The sequence below is a fragment of the Nannobrachium achirus genome (genome assembly GCF_963921795.1).
Source record: "Nannobrachium achirus genome assembly, chromosome: 7".
Lineage (NCBI taxonomy): Eukaryota > Metazoa > Chordata > Actinopteri > Myctophiformes > Myctophidae > Nannobrachium > Nannobrachium achirus.
Window position 1 is genome coordinate 49,609,414 of NC_137816.1, and position 20,481 is coordinate 49,629,894.

The 20,481-nt window shown below is 43.1% G+C and overlaps 1 protein-coding gene across 5 annotated transcripts in view; it reads left to right on the forward strand.

Annotated features, from left to right (window-relative positions):
- Positions 1 to 20,481, forward strand: part of baz2ba (bromodomain adjacent to zinc finger domain, 2Ba) — a 134,043-nt gene that overhangs the window by 105,928 nt on the left and 7,634 nt on the right. For 2 of the 5 annotated variants that reach the window (XM_080730562.1, XM_080730565.1), the window contains exons 13-29: positions 1,571 to 1,775; positions 2,091 to 2,183; positions 2,748 to 2,809; positions 3,108 to 3,173; positions 3,890 to 3,955; positions 4,259 to 4,303; positions 4,705 to 4,731; positions 7,883 to 7,948; positions 9,894 to 10,034; positions 12,158 to 12,412; positions 13,045 to 13,268; positions 14,471 to 14,545; positions 14,644 to 14,875; positions 15,653 to 15,715; positions 16,817 to 16,961; positions 17,236 to 18,038; positions 18,983 to 19,232. In XM_080730562.1, coding sequence (XP_080586688.1) covers positions 1,571 to 1,775; positions 2,091 to 2,183; positions 2,748 to 2,809; positions 3,108 to 3,173; positions 3,890 to 3,955; positions 4,259 to 4,303; positions 4,705 to 4,731; positions 7,883 to 7,948; positions 9,894 to 10,034; positions 12,158 to 12,412; positions 13,045 to 13,268; positions 14,471 to 14,545; positions 14,644 to 14,875; positions 15,653 to 15,715; positions 16,817 to 16,961; positions 17,236 to 18,038; positions 18,983 to 19,232 — 2,818 coding nt within the window. The remainder of the gene's footprint in view (positions 1 to 1,570; positions 1,776 to 2,090; positions 2,184 to 2,747; positions 2,810 to 3,107; positions 3,174 to 3,889; positions 3,956 to 4,258; positions 4,304 to 4,704; positions 4,732 to 7,882; positions 7,949 to 9,893; positions 10,035 to 12,157; positions 12,413 to 13,044; positions 13,269 to 14,470; positions 14,546 to 14,643; positions 14,876 to 15,652; positions 15,716 to 16,816; positions 16,962 to 17,235; positions 18,039 to 18,982; positions 19,233 to 20,481) is intronic. The other 3 variants (XM_080730563.1, XM_080730566.1, XM_080730564.1) reach the window with 2 other exon arrangements.

The following is a 20,481-nucleotide window of genomic DNA, read 5'->3' on the forward strand; positions in this document are numbered from 1 at the left end:
TGTTCGATTGTCACTAGTCTGTCATTGGCCAGTTAAAAACCCCACATACTGTACTTTAGCTACAGATAATGGAGGGACCAAGTTGTGCAACCCAAGGTCAGAACCATCTTTTTTTTCCTTTTAAGAGCCTTTGCTGCAGTATGTTTTAGATCCCTAGCTTTTATGATGATTTAAACCTGCACAGAAAGACCTTTCTTAGACTGCCACCCATCGAGCTTCCCCTCCCATTTTTTTCAAATGTCATTTCAAAAAGTGAATCTGATCTGCCTTGAAACATTTTTACCAATACCATTCATTATGTTCTCTCTGTAGTACCTATCCAGAAATGGAATGAGTGGCAGCATCACGCGTGATAATTTTAGCTTCAGTGCAAAGATAAGGGTTGGTGACTTCTATGAAGCCAGAGAAGGAGCTCAGGTGACTTGTCTTTCATGTCTCTTTCCTCGTTCATCTTTCCATCAAAAACGCTGATTTACACTTTTTCGTACTGTGATTTCATTAGTCGTACGATGGCCGAAAATAGTCTACAATACGAGCTCACAACATGCTGTGGTACTTGTAGATCCCTCATACTGCGTTCACTCATTCCTCCTTCCCACAGTATGAGGTCTAGACTTCAGCAGATAGGCACAGTTGGTCAGTGACTGTGTTTCAACTGCTGTCCGCACAACAAGTGAAAAACTTCCCCTGATTGGTCCATGTGTAGATGGTGACGTAGATGCTTGCTGCAGCATTTTCAAAACAACATGGCTGACCTCGATGCAACAAACGTAACAGTTAACGCTGTAACAATAAAACAAGCAATAAGTGAAGTTATATCAGAGTTGGAATCAATTACAACAATTAAAAAGGAACAGGAGTATGCTCTGGCGGAGTTCATCGGCAGAAAATACGTGTTTGTTTACCGTTCTTCCGACTGGCTGAGAGATGTTTTGCTCCACTGATTGTTAGATGAGTCTGTCTGTCAAGGCAAGTACTCCCGCCCACTTTTCAAGCTGCCTATAGGCCAAATCCAGACTTATATTGTGGGAAGGAAGGAGTGAGTGAATGCACGGTATGAGGCTGGCTGGCCAGGCTATCAATGTGCATGGAGAAATGCAATAATCAGCTGACATTACTTCCACAGGTGACCAGTCATGTATGTCATGTTATGTGTCTGGGAAACACACAGATAAAGCTTTAGAGGTGGGTGGTTGTGGAACATTGGGTGGTAGAGTAGAGACAGTACTATAGAGGTGCCAGCCATGCAGCAACGCTAAATCATAATTTTTCAACAAATGTAATAATAGACCAGTAAATGAGTGGCTTGTACTGTACTGTATGGGTTTTAGTGAGTTCTTCACCTACTGTCTGTATGTACTGACTCTTCTTTAACATGTACATAAAATACAAACAATTGTCATTGTTTTACAGTTATATTGACAATATTAAAAGAAATGTTTTAAAGCATAATACACTGAGTACACTATAAGGAAATCTGTTTTTGCTCTTGATTTATTGATATACCCCTCCATGTCCCTCTCTCTCTCTCTCTCTCAATCTCTCTCTGTTTCCCCTGTTCTCTTACCAGGGTCTCCAGTGGAGCCTGCTGAAGGAAGATGAGATCATTCCTCGTATCTTGGCCATGGAAGGTCGTAGGGGTCGTAACTCGGGTGCTGAGGGTGGCAAGGGTTCCCGACGGAGGAAGGGCCGGCCCCCTAATGTGGGCGATCCAGTTGCTCCAGAGGGCCCGAGCGCCAGCGAAGTCAAACTTTTGCGCAAACTGGAGGCCCAAGGTTAGCCACGAAAAATAGTAATAATTATATACAACTGTGTGTGAGTGTGTGTGTGTGTGTGTGTGTGTGTGTGTGTGTGTGTGTGTGTGTGTGTGTGTGTGTGTGTGTGTGTGTGTGTGTGTGTGTGTGTGTGTGTGTGTGTGTGTGTATATACCGGTATATAATATGGTTTTTACTTACCTCCTAATAGGCTTATATATCTTCTCAATTCATACGCATCCTGATGTCGTTCTGAAGACTGCAAGCGTATCTTTCTGAGGATGTAACTCTTGTCTTGTGCTTACTCTCTTGTCCATGTGTGTTGTGTGTGTGCAGAGATAGCCCGACAGGCTACTCAGATGAAGCTGATGAGAAAGCTGGAGAAGCAGGCTCTAGCCCGAGCTGCCAAAGAGGCTCGCAAACAGCAAGGTACCCCGATCCTGCTGCACAGCACCACAACATACAGTAGACACACCACACACTGTCCTGAACCCCTCAGTGCCTATCTGATGCTGCTGGTGCTACTTCTTCTGTCCATTTCTTCTTCATCTTCTTCAACATCATCTTCTGTGTCTTCGTCTTCTACTTCAGCTGCATGTACTTCTTCCTCCTTAGGTCTCCATGTGCATGCTGCCAGTAGGACAAGGAAATACCTCTATGCTTTTTTGTCAAACACAAAATCATGTTTTTTTTTATAATGGAATTGAATGGGTGTCGGATCGGCCCGGAACCCATCATATCTATGACATGTCTATGACCTAGATACGTTATAGATGACTGACATACCTGTAGATCGGTCCAGAGATCCACATGAGATCCCCTTATTAAAACCCCTGTCTATTTCTTCTTCATTGTCTTCTATACCTACTTCTCCTTCTTCTAAGTCTGTGTCTGATTCTTTGTCATATATTCATATTTGGTATTTTTATCATTTTTGCTGAGCTTTGTCAGATACAGATGTAGAGTTGACGTTGTGTTCTTTTTTTTTTATAGCTATCATGGCAGCAGAGGAGAGAAGGAAGCAGAAAGAGCACATCAAGATTCTCAAACAGCAAGTGGGTATTGTTTATTCTTCATGTGCACACAGTATGATGCCTTTTTCCTTTACTCGTTCACGTGTCCTGCCACAGTCAGTGCTCGCATGTGTGGTGGGGAGGACTTGTTTTCGCTTCTTCTGCGTTGTGGTTTTTAATTACCATTAATGCGGGCACAGTTTTTTTTTTTTAAACTATTACTGCAATTGTGTTGCCCTCCATCCCACAAACCTCACATGAATGCAGTGACTTGAATTGCTTTGCGCAAGGGTGTGTTCCCCATCTCCCCAAGTATTAAGAGATAGTGTTGTTTTCATAGGAGAAGATCAAGCGTATTCACCAGATACGGATGGAGAAGGAGCTCAGGGCACAGCAAATTTTGGAGGTACAACGTCTGATGCAGCCGCACCTCTGATTAAGCAGAACATTCTTGAATAGCTGCAACCCCTCAGTCTGTAGTGTTTTAATCTCACCAAAGCCCATTACTGAACAGTAGCTTGTGTTGGAGGGAGTTGCGTCTTCTTAGGCATAATTCCACATGGAACTAATGCTAAATTGGTCTTGGTTGACGGCCGTTGAATATTAAAATGGCTGTCGCTGCCTCTTCAGACCTTATTTAAATTGGACAGAAAAGTCTTTCTTTTCATCAGACAACAGTAACAGTTTAGCATAAGTGGGTCGAAGGGGTGGGGGGGGGGGGGGGGGGGGGGTGGGGAAAGGTGCTGTTTTGCACACTCAAGCATATACACACACGTGCATGCAAACACAGGCACAACTACACACACACAGGGATGCACAATTACACTGAAGGAGCTTCAAAGTGTTTTTGCAGGCCTATTTCAAATTTGAGTTGACACGGTTGGCAAGGCACTCTTAACAGGAGACTTCAACACATTCACAATTAATACGTTTAAGTGATACATTATTCATTCTCTGTTTTACAAATTTGACTGGCGTTCGGGAGCATGAAATCTTCCCTTAAAGCAGAAAAGACCACAAACAAATCATTTAGAGTGCTGTGAAGCAAGACGAGCTGATTGATGTCTGTACGTTTGTTTTTGTGGTCCCCCTGATGTCCTGACGGTAAATCTGAATTCACAGGCCAAGCGGAGAAAGAAGGAAGAAGTCGCCAGCGCCAAAATAATGGAGGCTGAAAAAAGGATAAAGGTTTGTTTGTGTTTTCAACAAATCCGTCGACATTTAAGCATATGCCACTTAAACATGCACACACCATGAGGCAATGACACGCTCTTTTGTTGCTCCAAAAATCACAATTATTATTTCGTCTTACATTTACCAAAGTATTGAACTTCTTTTTCCATTTGAGATGTAGCTGACAATGGAATTAGAGAAGCCACACCGCCCTTTTCAAAATGGGCCGCAATCCCATCACGCTGTAGTGATTTTCATGATGTTGGCAATATGAAAGCATATTGATTTTTCCCTCATCTTCTCTTGCTTCCCTTCAAGGAGAAAGAGATGAGGAGACAGCAGGCCGAGATTCTGAAACATCAGGTATGCATTCCCTTCAATCTGCAAAAGCCTCTTGAACATGATAGATATTTCTGTATTAATACTCTATACCGCTATACCATACCTCACTTGAATACAAATTGACAGGTTTGTGTGTGTGTGTGTGTGTGTGTGTGTGTGTGTGTGTGTGTGTGTGTGTGTGTGTGTGTGTGTGTGTGTGTGTATGTGTATGTGTGTGTGTGTGTGTGTGTGTGTGTGCGCGCGCGTGCGCGCGCGTGCATGTGAGTGTGTGAGTGTGAGAGAATGCAAAAGTTCTGTGTAAGTGGTCTCTATTTAATTAAAATATTCATTATTTCTTCTTTTTTTGGGGGATCAAATCCCATGCTTTATTGGTACTGGATATGACTTCTGTCCCATAATACTTTGCCAACTCTCTCTGCCAGGAGTTGGAGAGGCATAGACTAGATATGGTATGGGTATGTTTCTTTTTGTACATCTAACACCTGCATCGTGTAACTGGTTGTGATATGGTTGTCATAGCAATGCATTACGCGTAGCACTGGCTGCCGTCATACTACATTCTTCTGCATGGCTTTCCAGCAAAAAAACAACAATGAGGGGGAGAAAAAAAAAAGAGTCAGGACGCTGCCTCCATCTTGCTTGTCCCTAAGGGACGACTGGCCCTGTCACGGTGGTCAGGCAGCTTCTGTACCACCCCAAACCCCATCCCCCGATCCCACCCCACCCCCCCTCCTACTCAGAATGCATTGCAAAGACCACTCTCTCACTGTCTAAAAGTGCACTCAAGGAGTTTTCCATCCGTCATGCATATATCGTCGTTGTCGGGTGGAAACCAAAACCGTGGAAACCAAAACTGTTCGTTTTGTGTTTACTATTTAAAAAATGAACAAAACTAGTGAAAACATCCGATCTACAAGCACACAACACCTAGCACCGTGAGGCGTTGTGTGCTTGTAGATCGACTGTTTTCACTAGTTTTGTGCAACGGCCTTGTATGATGAAGCAGGGCTTTACTTTGCGGAAAAAACGCACAAATTTGAAACTTGGAGATATGAGGTTTCTGCCCGACAACGACGATGTACACACTATACACACGTCGTCTAACTGTTGAATTGGAGTAGCTCTGTGACTCGTGAGTGCTTGATGATTTCGGTCCAGAGACATTTAGCTTTTGTCTTGTCTGTCCACCGCATCTGTCCTGCAGTCCAACGGGGTGCTGGACTTTTAACCTGCGCCATCCAGCCACCCTGCCATTCACTGTTCCTGTACTCTGCACAGAAAAAAAGGGGGAAAAAAGAGAAAAAAGAAAAAGAGCTGCCGAGAACCATTTTTTGTCTCTATGGTAGAATCACCTGGCTTCGGCCCCTAGGTTCACCTCTCAGGTTTGGGACTATAACAGCCAGAGCACCCTTTGGTTCACCCTCCACAGTCTACAACAGTGGTTCTCAAACATTTTGTCTCAGGGATGCCCTGTAAATAACCTTTTCATCCATATTACCGTCATATTACGGTACGTAAATCATTCCCCCTTAATGTCACAAGGTGAACTTGAGAGATTAGGACTGATTGTAAATAGCTTTATTTAACTTTATTCAACAACTTGAACCCCAATATCGTGGGGTGGAACATTCACCAAAAATAGCCGGTCTTAAAGCTCACGACCGGTCTATGGTCTATTTTTGGTGAAGAGATTTGATTTAAAAAAATCATTCACAAATTACAGTGAAACCGTTTGACTAAGTAGTTAAACTGAAATGATGAACCAAAGTGTTCTGTGGCACCCCTGGACTTGTGTCATGGCACCTTAGGGTGCCACGGTGACAGCATCCCACTTTGAGAACCCCTGGTCTAGAGAACAACAGCGGTCACATTCTGCCATGGAGATAAATGTGGTTCTGTGTAGTATTCCTTTTTGTTTTGTTTCTTTTCTTCTTTTTTCTTTTTATTTTGGCCTGGCTGTCTTGCTTATAGCTCGTCTCACTCATACATACAGTTGCAGCTGAATCTACTGTAAGGGCCGTGTCTGATTATCTGTCTGACGGTGGACTGTTTGCTGAGTCAGTCCCTCTACGTCTATTGACTTGGAAACACCATAAAGCGGTGAAATGTGAAAAGAATATGAAAAGAAAAACTTGTAATTGATTAAAGGATGTACGACCTAGTTGTACGGTTATGACATGTTCTCTCACAGCAGATATACCGTATGCCATTAATCGGAGAGCTAGAAACATCCTGACACTACAGATCTCATATCGTCGTTGTCGGGTGGAAACCTTGTATGTCCAAAACCGTTTGTTTGTATTTATCATTTTAAAAATGATTTAAACGAGTGAAAACAGCCGATCTACAAGCACACACCGCCTCGCAGCTCGCACCGCGAGGCGTTGTGTGCTTTTAGATCTGCTGTTTTCACCACTTTTGTGAATGGTGAAGCAGGGCTCTACTTTGCGAGAAAAAAAAATTACAAATTTGAAACTTGGAGATACAAGGTTTCTGCCTGACAGTGACGATATGTTTGTTTACATTCCCTTAGACTGCTTCCGCTAGCATTCCATTCTCAGATGAACTTGAGCACTATGGACCTAGACCTCCTCTTTACTGAGGCGTTATCATCCAGTCTGTTGATTTCACAATAACTAAGTTCCTCATTCCCAACCCATTTCTCTATGCACTGGAAATGTCATTGACAAGGCTAAAAAAAGGGGGGCAATTGGGCCTTTTCAACCACATGAACCCTAGAATCCCTATTCTGGGCCCTATTCTGGTCATAATAGGCAAGAATTCCTGAAAAATAGGCAAGCATTTGGCAAAAAGGAAGAGAAGAGATTTGGTGTAGAAGTAAAAGACCCCTGGCGTAAACCGAACAAAGTACAGTATATACGTAGGATTTAAGTGGTTAACTGCTATAAAGAAACATGAAATGAAATGATACTCTCATTACTGGTCTCCCATGTCTTTTTGTAGCATGCAAACCAAACCAAAATGATTAAATGTGGCATCATGGGATACTATAGCTGATATCCATAGATGTCCCTGCACATACTGTACTTGTACTTACATCATCAACAGCCCAAAATGGAACTGCTCTCTAATGTACTCTCTGATTTTCTTTTTACGTTCCCATTTTTATATCCCTCAGAAACACACATTTTTAGAATGATTTGTCAAAGGAATTGATACACTCTAGAATCGATGGAACGGAATTGATCATTTTTTTCCGCTCGTAACGGAAACGTGAGATGTCAGAAGAGCCGTTGCAGCCCGGATTTTTGTGGCTTTGGTATTGTCAGCTTCCCTTTAGACACCATCACTGATTCCAGCTGCTTCTCTTTTTTGAGCCTGTCATCACATCTACTCTGTATTGCATCGCTGTGTTGCTTTGTTTTTGGTTGTCATCGTACTTCCTGTTGCCTTCACTTAATGCTTCTACCAAACATGTGACATTTGTACATGTGAAGCATCATGTTGTGTTGTTTTTATTTTCTATTTGAAGTATGGTGACTGACTACTACTGTATTTAGTGCATTCTATAAATAGTTTCTTTCTTTAATGAATACAGACTAAAATCATTTGAGTTTTGTTTGGTTTTTGCCGTTCCAGGAGAGAGAAAGGAGGAGGCAACATGTGATGCTGATGAAGGCTGTGGAGGCTCGCAAGAAAGCAGAGGTAGGCCTTATCCAACCACATGCACACACCCAGGGGTGTCACAAGGGGGGGGAAAGTGGGACTGAGTTACTAGGGCCCAAGGTGGAGGGGCCTTAATTATTTTATACTTTAGTTATTGAGCTTGTAGATCTGCTATTTTTGAAAAGTCGTGAAAATGTGTGCAAATCTTTGAATATATATATTTTTTAAGCAAACATTTGTAACTCAAATTTTGCTTCTGGGGGGTTCCCTGGAACTAATTGTTTTGAGATGGGGGTCTGTGGCCAAATATATATCATTTTAGGGGTCCTTCACATGAAAAAGTTTGAGCACCACTGACATACTGTAGAAACATAGGTTTTTTGAAAAAACCTTAGAAGGATTTGAAATATTCAAAGACTTGCTCACATTTTCACAATTTTTCAGCACGGCACTCTGTGCCGCGCTGTGAGCTTGTATATCTGCTATTTTTCAATAGCACGAAATAATGCGCAATAATGCGTTCTCAGTCTAAATGGGTATGGAGAACATTCATGGGGGGCCCAAAGTGAATCCTTGTACCCAGGGCCCAGGATTTGGTGCTACACCCCTGCACACACCGCACTCACTTACACGTACAGAGTCAAAAGAATCCAGCGTTTAAACGCTTTCCTTTTGAATGCACGAAGTGGCATTAAACTGAATTCTAATACAGCTCGGAGTCTCAGAGTGAACATCTGTTTTCGCACATTGCTATGACCCGGCTCTTTGACCACAACGAATGGGAGACGCACCAAGGTTGAGGCCTAACAAAGGATGCTTTATTCTGTCATCTTACACCAAATGAAAGACTTATTTTTCCATACCATATGGAGTGTGTGTAAGATGCATCAGTGTGAGGTACATGTTGTGAAGTGCACTAGTAAATACAAACACCTGCACACACATAGACTGTAATCACACACACACTGCAAAAATGCTGTCTGTTGAATTAACTACGAGAGTGTAAGTACGGACCCATACAGGTGAAGCTTGCTGGCAATAATTAAAATGAACTAATTAGTCTGTAAAGGGTCAATTTTACTGTGCATGTTAATGTACCATTTGCTTTGGATCAGTGGTTCTTAAAGTGGGTTGATTGGGGGGCATTGAGGGAATTCCAGGGGGTCCCTAGCAAAATGAGTTAATATAACGTCAAAGATATTTGAACCCTACAGTGTACACATTGGCTATTTGAAAATAGCCGATCTACAAGCCCACAACACGCTTCAGCTATTTAAAAAATAATTTGGAATATTTTCTCACCACTTTAACAACACAAACCTTGTATGTGTCCCTGGCACAAAATATTTTTTCTGCGGGCAAATGCATATTAATTTTGGGGGTCCTTTCGGTGAAACATTTTGAGAAGCACTGCTTTGGACACCTGAACATTAGGGCATTCACCAAATAATCAAATATTCGAATATCAAAGACACTATTCGAAGTTGTTCACCGAAGTCGAATATTCGCTTATTTTTATTCTTTTATCGTTTTCTCTTTAAAAAAAAATATAGTTTATAAAGCTTGGCTAGATAGGAAGTCATAAGAATGAGTTGTCAATGCCCTTGGTGGATGAATTTGTAAATGCTCTATACCAGGGGTTCTCAAACCTTTTTAGGCCGTGACCCACAAAATAAACATATTTGAACTGGGGACCCCCACACTGACAAGCACTTGGAATTGTGGCTATTACATTTAATGTGACTCGGTTCTGCAGATAAATATTGTGAAAATAGCAGATCTACATGCTCACGCCTCTGCGCGAGGCGTTGTGAGCAAGTAGATGGCTCATGTTCACAATGTTCGCCTCTTGCTTACTTAATATTTGACAGTTTGGCCAGTCCTGTAGAATATTCGACCATTCGAATACTTTGAGGTTGAATAATTCGAATACAAAAAAAATCACTATTCGTGAATGCCCTACTGAACCCCTGAACGCCTGCAGGAGCGCGAGCGCTTGCGGCAGGAGAAGAGGGATGAAAAGCGGCTGTCAAAGGAACGTAAGCTGGAGCAACGCAGACTAGAGATGGAGCTCGCACGAGAACTGAAGAAGCCAAATGAAGACATGTGTCTCTCTGATCATAAGGTACTGGAGCTGAGCCAACAGCCCATCTAGGGCTGGGACAGTTAAATGATGTAATAAAACGGTCAATTCAAAATCAACCCCAGAAAATAGTGAAAATAGACGATCTATCAGGTTATTTTCACTATTATTGAAAATAATACTGAAAAGTGGTTAAAGGACAACTTTGTTTTTTTTACAACAAGGATTCATATTTTAGATTGTAATTAGAGAAAAGAAAATATGAGTGTTAAAATGTTTTCATTTACTGCTTTCTATTGTTTTACTGATTTTTGTATTTTGATTTCAGTGATGGGGGCATGCGTACAAGTAGCTAAATAAGTATTTTTAGACACAATAAGCCGGCAATTGCTTTGTTACCATTTACTCAAGCCCCATAAGTCACATCTGCCCATGAAAGATTGCAGTGCATCTTGGGAATGGGCTTATTGTGTCTAAAAACACATATTTAGCCACTTGCATGCATGCCCCCAACCTGGGGCATGCATGCAAATCAAAATCGTTAGAATCCCTAAAACGATAGAAAGAAGTGAATGAAAACATTTTAACACTCATTTTTTCTTTTCTCTAATGACTATCTAAAATATGAACCCTTGAACCATTGATTTATTTTATAAAAAACATGCTTCTCAACAATGTGTTGAGTCGAAAAGGTTATTGATAGAATAATCAATGATAAAACAATGGATTGCTGCAGCACTAAACCCATCAGGTCTACTCACACATCAGCTGTACAGGAACATGTACAGTATTAGTATGTATTACAGTAGATATGGCCATGTGCCTACACTTGGTTAGATGGTTACATTGGTACAGTAAGTAAACATTATGTATAATGTGGGCTGAATTAACACAATTACTCACACAAATATCATCATTTCATTTAGATTGATTTTGTGTTCACTATTGCATTATTATGATTATTATGATGATTGTGATTATTATTATTAGGAAGTCTGCGCCCCCTAGTGGTTGTGGTTAAGTAATGCACTATGGCAGGGGTCTTCAACCTTTTCAGGCCAAGGACCCCTTAGCTGAGAGAGAGATGAAGCAGGGACCACCTCAACATATTGTATAAATATGTGATGCAGATTTTCATCGGTCATAGATAGATTCATAGACTTGTTTGACAGCACTGTCATCAGTCTATGTTGGATTCATGTTAATGTGTATTTTCAGACATTTAACCGCTTAAATCATCGATATTTTGAAAACTTGACCTTTCACTATGTACTTGGTCTTCTCTTTTTTACCTCTACGCCAAACCTATTTGCCGAAAATAGACGAACTACAAGCTCTCAACGCCTCTGTAGATCGGCTATTTTGGGCTAAATTCTCCTTGGAATAGGGATGTGAGGTCCAGAATCAAGTTGTTAATTTAAAAAAATTATCCTATCACACAAGGATTTGGCGGCCCCCCCTGACCCCTAGGGGTCCCGGACCCCCGCACTAAATTATAAAACAACCACTGAGCAACAGGAGAATTATGCAACGGTGTTAGTGGTTGGTATCTTACTCTTTAATGCATTAATTATGGACTTCTTATTGTTGTTGTTATTTTGGGTGTCCATGGAGCGCATTGCAACATCCTGGATGTTAATGTAACTCTGAGAGTGTAAATATGGACCAGGATGTTGCAGTGCATGTGTTCATAATAGTATAAGTCAGGGGTCTTCAACAGGGGGTCCGGGGCCCCTAGGGGGGTCCTCAGAGTTACTACAGGGCGTCCGCAAAATCTTTGTGTGATCATGTTTGATCACTTGAACCCTAGCATCCCTATTGTAAGTGGAACATTAGCCAAAAAATAGCAGATCTACAAGCTCACAACGCCTCGCAGCAGAGGTTTGGTGTAGAGGGAAAAGAAGATGAGAATAGTAATAGTAGGTATTGACAGTTCAAGCAGTTAAATATATGAAAATACACATTAATCCAACCTACACAGACGATAGTGCTGTCTAAACTGTATAAGAAATAATCCATGTACATTTTTAATCTGCAACACAATTTTATACGATATGTTTAGGGGGGGTCCCTGCTTCATCTCTCTCAGAGCTAAGGGGTCCTTGGCCCTGAAAACCCCTGGTATAAGTAACTCTAACTAACCTCTTGCGTCACTCACTGTCCAGCCTCTGCCAGAGTTCTCCCGCATCCCCGGGTTGATCCTGCCGGGACGTGCCGTGTCAAACTGCCTGATGTTGATGCAGTTCCTGCGGGGCTTTGGCAAGGTGCTGGGCCTGGACATCAACACGGACGTGCCCACCCTGGGCATGCTGCAAGAAGGCCTGCTCAATGTGGGCGACAGCATGGGCCAAGTCCAAGACCTTCTAGTAAGGCTGCTGTCGCTGGCTGTGTGTGACCCTGGGCTGCCACCAGGTCAAAAGGTAAAACTGCCGTTCCTGTTTGAATGATTGATGTCTGTAATGACAAATACGACACCATAATGGCATTATAGTTAGGGAAGGTTAGCCGAGTCTTACCAATGGCTTTCTTCACAAAATGTGTTCATAAAGGTGTCTACTATCACCTCTGAACTTTGTCAAACCCAACTCCCTTGGGAAACCTTGTGGGAGCCAATGCAAGAATTTGTTTTGCACGAAAAACATGGGCTAAAAATGGGCTAAAAACATGAACAGGGAATGTTTTTCGTGCGAAAGAAAAATGCTTGCATTGGATTAAGAATCATGAAAACCCCCTAGTTTGACCCCTCACATGCTACTTAAAGTAGATGTATTTTTTGTATTATTTTCCTCTATAGTAAAGTCAATGAGATGCCAACTTTGATTGGCTCCAACAAAGTTTCCCAAGAGAGTTGGGTTTGACAAAGTTCAGAGGTGATAGTAGACACCTTTAGGAACACATTTGTTAAGAAAGCTATTGGTAAGACTCGGCATTTAGTTCCCAGATTGGTCAAAGACTCTACGCTAACTTTCCCTAACTAATAATGACTACAATTTGAGAAACGTAACCGGTTTCATCACCTCCCTGCCTCACTCACCGTCTCCTTCTCTTTCAGACTAAGACCATGCTAGGAGACCACCTGACAAATGTTGGCATCAACAGGGACAACGTGTCGGAAGTGTTACAGATGTACATGGTCTCCCATTGTGCCAACACAGACCTTGCCCCTCTGGCCCTCAGCCTGAAGACCAAGGCCTTTCAGGCCCACACTCCTGCCCAGAAAGCCTCTATTCTGGGCTTTCTAGCTAACGAGCTGGCCTGCAGCAGGGCTGTCATTAGGTAAGATAACCTCTGTGTCCTAATGCATTAATGTCAATTTATTGAATGTAAACGCGTCTGTTGTTGTACTTGAAGTAGCATCCTGACACGGGAGCTTTCATCAATCAAAAATCAAGTGATACATGCTTACATGGAGGCATGCGCTGATACTGTTTGTTCATCTACCCCAAGTGCACCACATTTAAACAGTAATACACAAGAGACCGTGGAGTATCATGATTATATCATGGTGTTTAAAGCTATAGCCATGTACAATTTATCACATGCATGTACTATTGGCTACGCGGCTCATCCTGCCTTCCTGGCTTGAGCAAGATACTGAACACCTAATAACTGCTCTCCGAGTGCCACTGCCCACTGCTAGGATGGGTCAAATGCAGAGAACCAATTTTCCCACAGAGATCATTACAAGTTCCCCTGAAAAAAACGGGGTAAAAGAACGCAGTTGCCAATTTTTAACAAGCTTCACCAACAATGTTAAACTAAAATGTTGCATTGCAAATCTTCATACAACGGAGAACATCATTGCAGTGCTATGAGGAGTTCCAATTCAACCGGTGTCATAATGCTGCTTTACCACCTTTTATTACTTGGCTAATAATGGTATGTTTTATTAATGCCCTGAAATGGCTCCATAAACCTGTTCATTTGTAGTTTAGATGTAGTTCTGTTTTGACTGTTCATTTACTCAATTATTAATGCCTGCTCTGCAGTGTCGGCTCTTGAGACTGTTTACTGTGGCTTTAGGTGTTTTCCAGCCCCTATGGACTGCTCTGTTTCCTTCCCTTATATTTGAGCTTGTTTATTATCCACTTAAGCCATATTTTATTCTTTATTGAACAACAGGGTCATGCAGTTGCTTTGTGCTGTGAGCCTGTAGATCTGCAATGTTTTGCTAAAATGTTTGCCTATGTTGAAAATAGGGACGCCGTGTTGTAATTGGTTAATGTCTGGGAAGACCAGCTTTGAGAGGACGCATGCGTGGGTGTGTTTAGGCTACAGTGCATATATATGCCTTTATAGACAGGACAGTACACTGACAGGAAATGGGGAGTGACACGTAGCAAAGGCCGGCCGTCGGGAACGGGACTCGAACCCGCGACACATGCATTAGAGTATGTGGTATGCGGCTGGACCGCTGGGCCAGCGGGCGCCCCCCTTCACAGTATCTTGAACTAACAGGGCTGCCTTTATCTCTGCAGTGAGATCGACAAAAACCTGGACCACATGGCAAACATGAGGAAAGACAAGATCATCATGGAGGGAAAACTTAAGAAGTAAGAACACGTTAAATGCTTAGAATGATTGGGTTTGGAATTTTACATCGTTATACTTATATTTATACATATCTGTGTGTGTGTGTGTGTGTGCGCAGGCTGAGGACCATCCACGCCAAGCGGACAGGGAGGAGGGAGGCCAGTGTGGGCATGGAGGAGAACCAGTCCCTGGGCGGCACTCCGTCCTCTGCCCTCAAACACAAGAGGAAGGCCGGTGGGGACAGCGACGATGACGAGGATGAGGACGACGACAGCGACGAGGCTGACGAGGACGATGAAGACGAGGAGGAAGAGATCAAGAAGGGGAAAAAAGTGGAGACGTGCGACGAGGTATGAGTTCCTATACAAGCATGATGTATTGTAGATCAGTAGTTCTCAAAATGAGAGGGGTCCTTGAGAGGGTTCCAGGGGGTCCCCAGCAAAATCTGTTGATATATATATACTGTAGTGCAGAGGTCTTCAACGTTTTCAGCCCAAGGACCCCTTAGTTGAGAGAGAGATGAAGCAGGGACCCCCCACAACCTGTTAATAGATTCCATATGGTTTAATCGTTTGACAGCACAATCATCAGTGTATTTTGGATTCATGTCAATTTGTGTTTTCAGATATTTAAGCACTTGAACCGTCATTACCTAATAAACTTGACCTTTCACTGTAATTAGTGTGCTCTTTTTTCCCCTCCACACCAAACCTCTCTACACTGAAAATAGCCGATCTACAAGCTCACAACGGCGTTGTGAGCTTGTAGATCTGCTATTTTTGGCTAAAGTTATCAGAATAAGGATGTTAGGGTTCAAGTGGCAAGCAAGCCTAATAAAATTATCAAAATTGGGGGTCCTCTGTCAGACAGAGGTTGCTATTATTTGTATTTTTATTGGAAAATTCTTTAACAACACAAATCTTTTATGGGGGTCCTTGGCAAAAGAAATCTTTTCAGATGGGTGTTCCGCGGCCAAATACATTAATTCGGGGGTCCTTGACATTAAGAAGGTTGAGAAGCACAGCTTTGTATGGTACAGCTGACCATAGGCTCATAGATGTGAACGTGTGTCTTTGTATGGTCCAGCTGACCATAGGCTCATAGATGTGAACGTGTCTCTCTCTCAGGATGAAGGGGATCAGGCCACCAGTGTGGAGGAGCTGGAGAAGCAGATAGAGAAACTAGCCAAGGTATGATACGGTCAAAGTATTTTATAAACGCTATGACTCATGAAATGTCAAAATACTTAGGTTGCATGCATGGTAGATTGACTGGTCAGATTGATTTTGTGTGGCACTACTTAGTCTACTAGATAAGGTAATCAAGTTTACAAGCTTCAATCTGGGACTTTTTATAGTGAATGAAATGTTATCTTAACCAATCTGTGGTAGATTATGTTGATACAATATAACTCACTTCTCACTCTTCCATTGAGAAGTTCAGACCCTGCTGTCGGGCAGGACACCTAGTGGACACAGTGTGCTACTGCTGCCTGAAGCTCAATATACTGTAGCTCACTGGTTCCCAAACACTGGGTCGGGGACCCATTTGTGGGTCATGGACACAACTATGGGGCGGCATAGCTCAGGGGTAGAGAAACCGCTATTAGAGCACGAAGGGTTCCCGAAGGGTTCCCAGTTCGAATCCGGGCTCCCCCTGAGTTAATGTCGAGGGGACCTTGGGCAAGACTCTGAACTCCACATTGCTTCCGGTGAGCTGGTTGGTGCCTTACATGGTTTCCTCCGCCACCGGTGTATGAATGTGTGCGTGAATGGGTGAATGTAATGCACAATCTCTGTACAGCGCTTTGGATAAAAGCGCTATATAAATGCACCATTTACCATTTTATTTACCATTTAACTATATGGGTCCCTTCATTTTTCTAAGTAATTTCATTAATAAATACAATTTAAATCTAAGAAATTCCATAAATTAGAAGATGTCTAAAAAGTAGTTTGTGAGCTTGTAGATCTGCTGTTTTCACTAGTTTGTCCCGGGCAAACGTCTAATTTCTCTTTTGGGTCACAAGCTAAAACGTTTGGGAACCACTGCTGTAGCTGAACATACTGTACCTGGCCTACTCTTGAGCAGTTTATGTTTGGTTTCCTCACTTTGTTGAGAGAGGACATATACAGTAAACTACTGTATGGATATTAGAATCAAAAGGGAGCGATTGTGATTGATTGTACGGATAATACAGTAGAGTAAATCTGCGATAGTATGACTTCTGAGGCTTCCTTGACTAAAATAGTGTGTAAAACAAGATATTGTATGGTCTCTTTCTATTGCAGCAACATCACCAGATCAGAAAGAAGCTGTATGAATCCTCCCATTCCCTGCGCTCCATGATGTACGGTCAAGATCGCTACCGGCGCCGGTATTGGGTGCTGCCTCACTGTGGAGGGGTCTTCATAGAGGCTATGGAGAGTGGAGAAGGTAATTTTAGCCCCATCAATATTGTAGATTAGTCCTGGTTTGAGTTTGAGGTGTCCTTGTTATGTCTGAAAGGGTATTGATTTCCTCTGGCTCCCTTGATTACGTTGCTGAGTGTCTGAATTGAAATAATAATTAAACAAAAGCCGTGAACAAGTCTGGCACGAGTCCCAACTACGTGGCTTCATTTTATCTTACCAAAGGCATGTGTGACATCTACTGCTACAACAGTGTTATGAGCTCCAATGACATCATGTCCCCCCCCCCCTCCCCGCAGCTCCTGGGGAACTAGAGGAGGAGCGACAGAGGAGGAGGCGAGCAGCAGAGGAGGTGAAGATCAAAGAGGAACCCCAGGAACTGGAGGTGCAGAAGGAGAAGCTCATGTGCGAACATGACGCCCATAGTGCGCGCATGCACGCGTCCAAGCCGCAAAAAGAAGAGGAGAGCGATCACAAGGAGAAGAAGCACTCCGCCACCCTCTCCAACTTTTACGCCATGCGGGGCGCCGCCAAGGAGGCTGGCAATGAAACCCCAAAGATGGCATGGAAAGATGGCGCCCGTCCGAGGCAAAACATCAGCCCTGTTGTCTCCACGACTGTCCCGATGACCACGGTACTGCCGTGCTCGCCTATCCACAATACCTCTCAACCGGCGCGAGCCACACCCCCGTCCATGGTGGCCGCCGGTGACACTGTAAACACCCCGCACTTGGCCTCCGCTACCTTTTCATCTCTCCTGTGCCCGGCGCCCGCCCTGCAGGAGAGCCCAGGGAACACTCCCCCGGCCTCGTCCCTTTCCCCGCACCTCGCCTTCCAGGCCAACGACCAGCTGCTCAGGGTCCTGACGGAGAGGAGCGGCCACTGGTTCAGTCTGCTCCCTCGCAACCCCTGTGACCTGTCCTCCATCATCACCCCTCCTCTGGGAGCCCCCCTCACCTCTCCCGTCTCCTCCTCCACCCCGGCCAGGCAGCGGTCCCCGCCTCCGTCCCCGGCCCTGCCCCTCACCCCCTCCGCCGCTTCGGCCTCGGCCAGCCCGCACCACCCAGCCGGCCTCCTCAACTACCCTCTCTCAGCCCTGCAGGTGAGTGAGCTATAATGTAGCTCAGTGGTTCTCAAAGTGGATTTCAGGGACTCTCTAGTCTCTAGGTTCCTTTATGGGGATCTAAATTGACCCTTACAAGTCTGTAACTTTGACAGTGTACAAATGGAACCAAATGGACCCTGACGGGTCCATTTGGTTCCATTTGTACACTGTCAGAGTTAAGGGGAGACCTTCAAATTTCAAAGTTTGAGAAACACTGCTATAGCTGGTCTTCACAGCTCAATGAAGACATGTTTGTCTGCAGAAGAAGGGCTACGCAATTAAACGTGGAAATCTTGATTTTATGTTTCACATTCAAGTCTTGATTACAATATCGAGCAAAAATAATCTGGATTATCATGACAGCCATAATTGTGTAGCCATAGGGTACGGTTTCACCAGGGGTGTCGCACCAAATTCTGGGCCCTGGGTGCAAGGATTCACTGGATTATTTTGTGCTTTTTTATTTTTTATTTTGTGCAGATCTACAAGCTCACAGTGCTGCACTGCAAGCTTGTAGATCTGCTATTTTTTTTAAATCGTGAAAAGTCTTGGAATATTTCAAATCCTTCTAAGGTTTTTTGAAAAACCTATGTTTCTGTGTCAGTGGCACTCAAACCTCTTCATGTAAAGGACCCCCAACATTTTCACGACTTTTCAAAAATAGCAGATCTACAAGCTCACAGTGCAGCACTCGGTGCCGCGCTGTGAGCTGGTATATCTGCTATTTTTCAATAGCTAAAGTATAAAATAATTAAGGCCCCTCCACCTTGGGCCCTAGTAACTCAGTCCCACTCCCCCTTGTGACACCCCTGGGTTTAACTACTATTGTATGTGAGCTTGTATGCGAGCCATCAGTACTGGAATCAGAAGTCTTTCTTTCTTTCTTTCACCTCTGTCTACTACTCACTGCCTCCCATTGTGCTTCCCTGCTGTCTCTCCAGGTTAAAGCTGGAGGCTCCTTACTGGGGGTTCCCTTTGTTGGTTGGTCCAGTGGCATGCTGAGTCCCAGCCTGCCGTTCTGCAGCAGTCCCAGTCCCATGCCAAGCCACTCCATGGAGGGCAGCGCCAACACAGCTGCCAGTGTCTCCAGCAAAAGTGAATCACCGGTGCCACGCATGGAGAAGATGCACTCTCCTGCCCTGGACATACCCAAATCCTTGGACCACCCTACACCTCGGCCCATCCCTGAGGGTGAGTGACAGATAATCCATATATGTATGAGTGTGAGGACTGACTTACACTGTGATTATGTGTTTTGGCACTAACCTGAGGGATGCTGTAAACCAGATAAAAAAACAAGAAATATATATATTATAATATGTTTATTATTTTAATTTTGACAACCTATATTATGCAACGATACAATTTACTTTTTAAAATAGTATTGATATAAGGTAATGTAGTATACATTTTGCAGGGTTCCCACGGTCATCAAATTCCTGGAAATATTTTGAAATTCAATATACGTATGTTTTCCAGGCCTGGATAAGGTTTGGATTTAATATTGATATTGATATTGATTTGTTCATAATAAAACATGTCCCCAAACATTTTTGGCGTTATGTGAAATACGTTATGGCCTAATGTATACAGCATGTAGTGTGACAAAAATAATAGATCTACAAGACAACACATTGCACCGTGATACGTTGTTAACTTGTGGATATGTTATTTTTGTCATGTGACACCTTTGCTGGAGTCCGTCTACATGCATTAATAGCTCACAGGCTCTATTATTTTTGTTCATGCATTACCCCTCATCCCTAAACTTATTTGCCTTTTCTTACTATTTTGAAAAACATTTTAAAATACTTTAATAGACGATTTACACGCTCACAACGTGTCAATATAGATTGGCTAGATGGACTATCTCAAAATGTTTTTCAAAATAGTAAAAAAGGCAAGGGGTAATGCATGGATGAAAATATGCACATGTTTAAGAGTTGATTTCAGGGTAAAATACTTTCATTCAAAATTCATTCAAATGTATGGGAACCCCGATTTTGGATATGGAGAGTTTAGAGGACGTCATAAAAACAAAACAAAAAATAACAAAAACACCTTTAGCTAGTAGGTTTAGCTATACAGTATACACAGCTTATTTGTTTGCAAGTAACTTAACCACTTGATCCCCACGCATCCATATTCTGGCGGGCACATTACCCTCAAAATAGCAGATCTGCAAGCTCACAACGTGTCGCAACGTCGCCTATTTTAGGAAAAGAGATTTGGTATAGACAAAGAAAAGCAGTCCAAGTACATAGCCAACCCTGGTCCAGTTTACTAGCAGTCTAGAAGTGCTTGAATCTTTCTCTCTTTGCATGCATGCATGCCTGCGTTCTCACTCTTATCTCTCTGTCTTTGTGTGTGTGTGTGTGTGTGTGTGTGTGTGTGTGTGTGTGTGTGTGTGTGTGTGTGTGTGTGTGTGTGTGTATTGTAC